The 9,658-nt window shown below is 28.1% G+C and overlaps 1 protein-coding gene across 1 annotated transcript; it reads left to right on the forward strand.

Moving 5' to 3' along the window:
* The first annotated feature begins 571 nt into the window (after window positions 1-571).
* Window positions 572-8,813, forward strand: LOC145194095 (charged multivesicular body protein 4c-like). Its single transcript, XM_090069093.1, has 5 exons — window positions 572-866; window positions 4,369-4,546; window positions 7,375-7,486; window positions 7,702-7,825; window positions 8,093-8,813. The coding sequence occupies exons 1-5, from the start codon at window positions 686-688 to the stop codon at window positions 8,158-8,160; spliced, it is 663 nt and encodes a 220-aa protein (XP_089925219.1). The 5' UTR covers window positions 572-685; the 3' UTR covers window positions 8,161-8,813.
* Window positions 8,814-9,658: the final 845 nt, after the last annotated feature.

Below are 9,658 nucleotides of genomic sequence, written 5' to 3' on the forward strand. Positions count from 1 at the left end.
CTTTTGTCTTTTTAAAATCTAACTAAAATACTAAGAGTTATACTATAACATTCAACAAGGTTTTTACTCATACTTAAATATTTGTAATAACCCGGTTAATGGGGTTTTAAAACTTGATGAACAAATTATTAAAGATGATTTAAAAAAAAAAATTCTTAAATTACTTTTAATAAGCCTAAAATTCGGATTTTTTCTTTTGAGTTTCGCTAAGATACAGAAAATCTTATTCATACCTTCGGCTGTTCGTGAAATTTTTTGGTCTTCTATTTATACTTCCGAAAATACAACATTTTTAATCAGCAATGTTTCTTCCTATCAGTAAAGTTTATGAGTCAATAATCGATTTTTGTTTATATTAGTTGTAAAAATCTGCGCTGTGTTTATGTGACCATATATTCCCTGAGATACGCAGTGTTAATAAAAAATTATCCAAATAAACTTCAGTTGTGCAATAAAGTGTAACTTAAGTTTTGTTGGTCAGTATTTTTTAATATTAAAAAGATTTTTGGCCAACAAAACCCTCTTTCAAGCATCTTGCGGTAGTTTTGAGGCGAATGAGGTGTTTTTGTTTCTGTTACTCCATGACGTAACATTAAAACAATTATGTGCAGACAAATCATAAATGGAAACTGTTTTCTCATATTTAACTGTACATAATATGAACTTTTTATATTAAGTTTTCATAATGAGTTTAGCAAAAATCTTCGGAAACACTAAAAAAAAGGAAGATGAACCAACAGCTTCAGAAGCCATTCAAAGGTTAAGACAAGCCGAGGAGCTTTTAACAAAAAAGTCAGAGCACTTGGAAAAGAAAATAGCAGAGCAACTTGATATAGCTAAAAAGGCTGGAACGAAAAATAAAAGAGGTTTACTTTTCTTAATTCATATTATGTTTTCAATTAATTTTGTTGTTATCGGCAATGGTTATTTATGCCTATATTGCAAATTACTTATACAACAATTTTATTATACATGAAATTTGTTTATGCATATAATTTATTTGTAACTTGGCTTATTTTTTAGAGTAATTGTTTTAAGCAATAAAATCAAAACCTAACTTTATTTTGGCTGAGTCTAATGTATCATAGTAACCTTAGATTAGTATTGAGAATGGATTATTTGTTAAGCAACACAACTGAATGTTTTACAAAGTTTAAAAAAATAAAAGCTTCATACCAAAATTGTGCTGGGTGACTAAATTTTTATTAAATGTACATTTTATAGCTTTGTGTTAATTCTGTATCAAATTGATGGACATTTTAAAAAGACTTATTCAGCACTTTTCATAAAGAATCAACCTATTTTAACCTATTAAAACTTATTTTAAATAAACTATTTAAGGTCTGAAACGAAAAAATTAAAACTAATTTTGGTCTGAAGCAAAATTCGTTATTGTTTAAATAAAACTAGAAAATAAGTAAAATTTCTTTATAATTATAATTTTTTTGCTAATTTTTAAGTTATTTTGATCTTATAATATATGTATAGTATAGTAATACTTACTATTATCAAAGCATTTTTATCTAAGGCAACGAATGCCATTCAGTATGACTGTTTTGGTCCATGTTTGGTAACAACCATGACCACATGAACTAGTTATAAATGTACATATGTATCATTTTAATTAATTGGTAATAATTACTTTTCTTGTTTTTTTTTTTGTTTTTTGTTTGTCTTATGCAACCAATTCTCTGATTTTCTAATCTCTTTAAAATAATAATTTGCATTAATACATAATTCAAAATGGTAGAAGTATGTTTTGGTTTCATAAGTTGATAGAAATTCTGTTTTACTCTAAATAAAAGTTGATTTAATAGTCATTTAGAAAACTCAGGTTTTGTCTTGATGTCCAATACCTTGGGTTGTTCTTCTTGAGCATATATTGTTAAATTTTTTCATTTCAATTGAATATAGTTTCTAACTCTTACTGTCTTAACATTAAATTTTAAAGGAAAGTGTTGTTGAAGTTGTGTCTCCAAGGACTTTATACTGTCTATAATCTTAAGATTAGTCTAATGTTATGTAACAGCTTTTTCTTGAAGTGACATGTTTAATTCGTTAAATTTTTCAAAGTTATCTGAAAAATGGTACAGTTTTAAGGACCATAATTTATGGTATATTTTTTTAGAGTTTATATCTTTGCAAAGATTTAATAATAATCAAGGCCTGGTTTTAATGATGTTAATAAGTTTGATTGGATTGCCTGAAACATCATTTTAATGTGGTGTTTTTATTTGACTTCTCCCTGATGCATTATACTGTCAGTAGTAGGTATATAATCATTGTCATCAGCTTTAACTTTTGATAAGCTTCCAATATTCTTACCTATCATTGCCACAGCATTTTCTTTGTTATTATTACGTTGTTATTTTTGTTGTTGTTGTTGTTGTTGTTGCTGTTGTTGTTGTTGTTGTTGTTATTGTTGTTGTTGTTGTTAATTATTATTACTATTATTCTTAATTTTTGTTATTATTTTTGTTAATATCAAAATAAATGCAATGTCATGTAGTACTAGCGACAGGTTATGGTATATTTATTTTACTATGATTTTTTTCTACAAAGACAAGTTTGGTTGCTAACTCATTATAGGCTACCTGAGCTTTCCTTACTTGAAAAAAAGTTTAAGAAACATCCTTTTAACTTTTACATGTACTGAAAATAGAAATCTATCAGTTTGGAAATTTTTATTAAGTAATATAAATTCTTACATAAAGAGGAGTCAGGATCAGAGTTTAGCTGACTTCACAGCCCTGATTTATATTTTGGGTTTTTTTTTTTATTAATTATATTTTGTTTTTCAGGTGTTATTTGAAATTAAAAATTGACAACTGCTGTTTTCAATATTTAGAAGTATAATCTGAAAGGATTAAAAAACTGTTGCAAAATATATGCTTGCTCAAACCGTTTTAATCAATTTTATTACCATATTTATACATCTGTATTAAAATTGATAAAAGTTGGTGTAATTTTCTTCAAATAAAGGCCTGTATCTTTTTACAAAGCTTGGAATGGTTACATGTTCTGAATTTTTGTTGCTACAATTTGTTGGCAAGCTGATTTTAAGTTATGTTTCCAAATATCTCCCTATTTACATTTCCAAATATCTCCCTGTTTAGGCTACAGTTACTTTTAGTTTGGCATTTTACTTTAATCTACAACATTGATTGATGACCAATGTTTTTGGTTAATTTTGGTTCCATTTTTTATGAACCCAGACATAAAAAATATGACTTGTATAATTTAGATTTGATTGCTGGTAGAAATTTAAGTGAGCATGGAGTTCAAGGATCTACACTTTTAAAAAGTATTTTTTCAGAAATGTTCATTAAAATCGATGTATGTTTATTTGTATGAGTAAAAATTTTTTTTTTTTGCATGGAATGTTCATGCTGAACTATGGTAAAAAAAATGTTGCAAGGGAGGATGTCAAAAATTGTCTAAGTATTGATTTACCTAAACACAGCTCATAGATTTTTCCAGTGTAAAATAATTATTTGAAATTTTCTTATTAAGGCTTTTGATTAATGTTGGTACTTGTGAAAAATATTGGGGATCTTGTTCCACTATTTCTGATAGCAGCCTTCAGGGAGTTGACACTATTGTGGAGACTTGGCTCTTAATCAATGCCAATCAAAAACAATCATTAGATGGTCATGTCCTTCTCCAAGCACCAATTGGCATGCAATTATAAATGTTAAATTGTTCTTTTTATTAGTAATAAATTAGCTTATAATTGGGTTATTTCTGGCTAATTAAATACTTGACTGCTTATCTCACAATGCAGTCAATTAGATTTATAAAGACAAAAAAAATTTATAAACCTTCAAAAAGTGTTGAATAAAAAAAGTCAATCTAGCTATTACTTCAAGGATTTGTTCTACGTAATATGTTTATATTATACAGGGGCTGGACAAAATAACAAAAACAACTTCAAAAACAAACAAATTTATTCTAGTAAGGGGGAGGACCCCCTTTGGTGGTAATTACAGATTGAATCTGGTGAGGTATTGACTTGTGCAAACTTTGAATGTGTTCTAATAGAATTTTAGTTGATTCTTCTACCAAATCTGTCTCTTTTAGTGATTTAGTGATTTAGTTGGTATATATTGACTTCTTAAATCATTTTCTAATATGTACCACAAATTTTCAACATAATATGTTTATAATATAGTTCATTTAAAAATTATTCCAGTTAATGTGGTTTTAGCTCAATTAATCTCTATTTCTGCCATAATTAGCACATTAACAGCTCATAAAGCAATATCCCAGATTATAAAACCAAAGATATATGGAGTAGTTCTTATTGTTTTGCTCTTGCTAATGACCTTATAGATTAATAATTTGTTAAAATTTTTTATTTTTCTTCAGTTGCTCTAAATGCTCTTAAGAAAAAGAAGCGACTAGAAAAGCAGTTACAACAAAATGATGGAGCTTTGTCGACTATAGAATTTCAAGTTGAGGCTTTGGAAAGCAGTAACACTAACACTGAAGTACTAAAGAGTATGGGCTTTGCTGCTAAAGCCTTGAAAACTGCCCATCAGCGATTGTATGTTTTTTTGTTTTATATTTTTAATGTAAACTTAGAAGTTGTAGTTTACTAAAATTACTGAATCATTTTTCAAGTAGTGCTGATTAGAACGTTCTGGTTTTTTGAACCTATTTTCTTTTTCTTGTAAAAGTAAACAACAAATTTATTTAAAAGTTTTCAAATTATCTTCAATAAAGTGCGCAGAGCAAAATCATATGGTTCTTCAGTTCTTCTTAAAAAGTATCATATTGGTTCTTGAGATATTATCAGTTGAAATTATGCTGATTCTGCATATTAGTGATAATGTGAAGCGCTGTTTAAAAAAATGATCTTTCACCCAACCTTTCTGACCCAAAGAAAACCTCTAGTAAAATATATTTTAATTTACAAATTATATTTTTAACCCAAATATCAATTTAAAGCATTAATATTTGCACTATAACAAAAAAATACTAAGAAAACAAATGAAATGTTTTTTACAAAGTGATTTTGTTCTAAGAGTGCATTAAAGCTGGTCTTTTTTTTTATTCTAAAAGGATCATAATTTTGCTTTGCTCAGTGTAAGTCATACTTGTCCATTAGAATATGAAGTGTTTTTTTTTTTATTTATGTATTACACATTGCCAATTAATAAATGCATAGCAACACCCTAAAGTTTTGTGCTGTATAACAACACCCTAAAGTTTTGTGCCACCTTTTATGAGTATTTAACTGTTTCAATTTGTTTAGCAGAAAAATCTGGGAAAAAGCGTATGTCTAATCTTTCAAAAACTTATCATCTGTTTATTGTCAATAAAAATTTCTTGTATTCAATTATTTAGAAGCATAATTCTCAAAGATCAAAAATGCCCAATAAGGCAAAAAACCATGATGAAAATAGAAGATCAGTTTGTTTTCTTTGCCTCAAGGGCACTTACAAATGATATTATGGGAAGGGTAAAAAACGTTCTACAGAAATAAATTGATTTCCAGGATTTGAGAGTGCCACTTGAAATTGAAAAATTGTAATTTATTTTTATTTTCTCATTATTTTATGCATATTTAACATGATATTTGTCAAAAGATGTAATTTGAAATCAAAAGCCCCCTTATCATAACTAAATTGAGCAATCTTAAGGTTTGCATATATCAACAATATTAGCTTAATCTTTAGATGCATTTTTCTAGTTTTGATGCCAATGCCTGATTTTGGGGAAATGATTTTTTTAATCCTCTAGATATGTACTATCATCTCTCCAAAGGTTTTCTCTGGGTCAGAAAGGTTGGGTGGAAGGTCATTTTTTTGAACCGTGGAAGAACACAATATATATATATGGCTTGTTTTTAAACATTTTTTAAGGTATTTTAATACTTATACTGCAAACCAAAAGTTTAAGACCACTATATAAAAATTAAAAAAATAAAAAAAAAGGAATGAAAGCTAATGAATAGATTAACAAGGTAGGATGTTTGCAAAATCAGACAAAAGTTTATTAAATTTGACATGCAATTACAAAAAAAAATTATAATAATAATAAAGAACTCAAAATACAAATGAATATTACAACTATCCTCCTTTGATGACGGATACCAGTTGTGGGATTTTCCGTCCAGCTCATCTCATAGAAGTTCAATAAGGTTGAAATCAGGGCTTTATGAAGTCCAAATCATGTTCTTGAAAATATTTTTACCTGGTTTTTATTTAAAATAATGCCTGCATATTTTGAAGTAGCGTTTTTGATCATATCCTGCTGAAGAATGCACTCAGATGGAATTGATTTTATTTAGGAATGGTATTGTGTTCTTTTTTGAATATATGAATTTTAACTAAATTTCCAATAACAAGGTTATTGGAGATTTAGTCAAACCCTAAACCATAGCAGAGTTCCCTTCATCCTTCACTGAAGCCACCACACACTCTGGAAAGATCTTTGCAAACATAATCTCTTCTATTTGAGCCAAATTTTTCAAACTTTGATTTGTCACTCTGAAGTATTTTTATGGTAAGCAAGGACCCATTTTAGTCTTCTTTTTGAGCTAGAATAATGGTTCTCCAAAATTTAACAAACATATTAGATTCTTGTAGGTGTTTTTTTAACTGTAGTAAAGGTTTATTCTGATTTCCATTCACTTCAATGCAAATTTCTGGTGCTTTTGCAATATCGCTTAAAAATGTTTCTGTTTGTTTTATTTTGTAAATAGTAGCTAATTTAATAATGTAAGAATATATTTCTTTTAAAAATATCTCTCTTAACTATGTTCTCACAGTACTTTATGATGAGACCAATCCAGACACTCTTAATTTTATTTATGAGTTAAAACGCGTTTTGTTTATTTTTGTAAGGTGGGTCCAAATTTACAGACGGTAGTGTATATATATATTTTCTCTCTAAAGTAAATAGTTTGGTACATCAGCATTTCTTACTCAGACAGTTGTATGAGCAAATCAAATAGTTACAATATACAATTTTAATATTAACAAAATATACAGATATCTTTCAAGTGATCTCAAACTTTTAGATGGAAGTGTAGAGATTAAAAAATTGAATTTTCTTCTAAAATATTGAACAAAATTTTTTTTTAAGCAGTAGATTTTATTTCTTTATAAAACTTTTTGAACTTATCAAAAAAACTTTATAAATTGTAGTAAATTAAAATTTCAATTTTGATTTTTACTGCTTTTATAAAATAATTGTAACTCGTCTAAATTTCTTTTGTCTGGGCATTCTTACTAAAAGTTAATTTGTAGTAAATCAAAAAGAATCTCAACACACTGATTGCAGCTTTTTGCTACATTTAATTTAGTTAGATTCATTTTTACAGTTTTTTGCTCATCTTAAATAATTTTTTGTTTGTTTATTGTGAAGGGATGTTGATGATGTTCATGATTTAATGGATGAGATATCAGAACAAACTCGACTTGCCAATGAAATATCAGATGTTTTCTCAACTGCTGGGTTTGATCAAGATGTTGATGAAGTATTAATCTTTATTTTTTTTGTCAAAAGTGTTAGACAATTATGTACTTTGAAAAACTTTCTTGCAAAACAAGTTTTTTTGCTCAGCAAATGTTGGATAAAAATTTATGCATGAGTTTGTGGTTACACTTGGTATTATAAATTGCTTAAGTTTTTTTTTTTTTACACACTTTTTAAATTAATTTATTCCTATAATGTTTTTTGTATTTTGTTAAGGATGAGCTTATGGGAGAACTTGAAGAACTCGAACAAGAACTCCTGGAAGAACAACTTTTAGATGTTGGTCCATCTAAGGGTGTTAGTTTACCAAATGTCCCTACTACAGAGCTCCCCAAATCTAGTAAGTGGTCATCTACTTTCATTATTTAGTTTTCTACATTTAAACAAAATAATACTAGAAGCATACAATCTCTTGTGAGAAAACGCAGATAATTTTTTAAAATTGTGCTTCTGTACAGAAACTTCACACCCCCTTTGCAGATTTCAAAAAGGCATAATTCTTTTAAATTTTTACCAAAAGTGGAAAAATAATGATAGGAAAGCGTTTTTCCAACTTGAGGATTTTAAATTAGTTGTTATTTTCAATTAAAATTTTCGTTCTTTGTAGCAAAATCAAAATCGAAACAAGAAGACATAGACGAAGATATGGCTGAACTAGCTGCATGGGCATCATAGTAATGTCAACGTTTATTTCTTCTTGACTGTTTAGAATATTTTCCTCAAATTTTTTGTTAGTCATCCTAATAGTAAGGATAATATATAATTTCGCGTTCGAAGATTGATTGTGAATATAAATATGCGACCGCACCTTTTCAATAATGGCTATAAATATGCGACCGCACCTTTTCAATAATGGCTATAAAAATACGATTGCACCTTTTCAATAATGGCTATAAATATGCGACCGCGCCTTTTTCAATAATGGCCATTAATATGCAACCCCACTTTTTCAATAATGACTGTGAATATGCGACCGCACCTTTTCAATAATGGCTATAATGTCCCAAACTTATTCCTTAAAAGGTGTGCTCAAAACAATACCAAGTTTCAGGATTTTCTCTTAAATTGACCTTTTTCCAATAATTTTCCTATTTCTGGGGTTTTTTTGTTATTTTTATTTTTATTTTTTTTGATGTCATCCAAACTTTATTTGTAAAAAAACGATTTATTCTCTTAGAATATTATTTTGCCTTTTTTTTTTTTTTTTTTTTTTTTCGCTTTTTGTTAATAGATTATTAAGATAAATGTTTTTCTGGCTTTTTTTTCTTTGTTTACGTTTCAATGTTTCGATTTTATTTTCAGATATGAAATCGCCTGTAGTAAAGAAAGCTTAGAGTTTTTTTTTTTTTTACAAATCCGAACAGAGAAGCGGTAAATGTACGGTTTAAACAAAAATTGTATCTACTGCGTTTTAAAACTGAATAGATAAACTCTAATATCTTTATTAAAAATAAAAACTTATCTTTTCATCCACCTAGAAATCGTAGAATTCGAATTCTACCTAGAAATCGTGGAAAGGTGGGAATTTACAAATCAATACACGACAAACTGTTTAAAATTTTAGCACCTGTGAATTAAGTTCTTTAACCGCCATCACTTAAAATAATGATAATTGCATAATTTATCACTTTGGAAAGCCAGTGTGCTAATCAGTTACTTGATAGCAAATACTGGAATCCGTCCAACACTGTTGACTGAATGTCCCAGTAACTGAAAAGCATCAAAAAGTGACTTTGCCATTCTATATTGGTGGTGGGTACGAAACTGTTTATGTTTAAAATCAGGTTTTTTAGAAATTTTATTCTCAGAATGAAAACTTTCAAAAAGTAGCCATATAAAACAAGATGAACTAAAGTAACCATTAAGGTAACCAATGACCACACACGGTCGTTCAAACTCTGTTAATAAGCGACAGGTTATTGTGCGCAAGCGCAGTTGGATTATGAAAATTTTAGAACTTTCAAAATGGCTACGGACCTTCGTTACAGAATGAATTTTTACTTAGCGACCAATTTTTCATTACTTATCACGTTTTTTAAAATCGTCTACGTTGATAACCAGCTTTTAGACTGTTAGTAATGTCTCGGTAACTTAATTTTATTAAGAAGTAAGTAAAATGAAAGAGGAATATTATTTTATGATTGAAGAGGATCTACCTAAAAAATCTTTTTCT

Source organism: Hydra viridissima, unplaced genomic scaffold (assembly GCF_058129835.1).
Source record: "Hydra viridissima isolate aposymbiotic clone 2 unplaced genomic scaffold, HvirCarnegie_v1 scaffold_12, whole genome shotgun sequence".
NCBI lineage: Eukaryota > Metazoa > Cnidaria > Hydrozoa > Anthoathecata > Hydridae > Hydra > Hydra viridissima.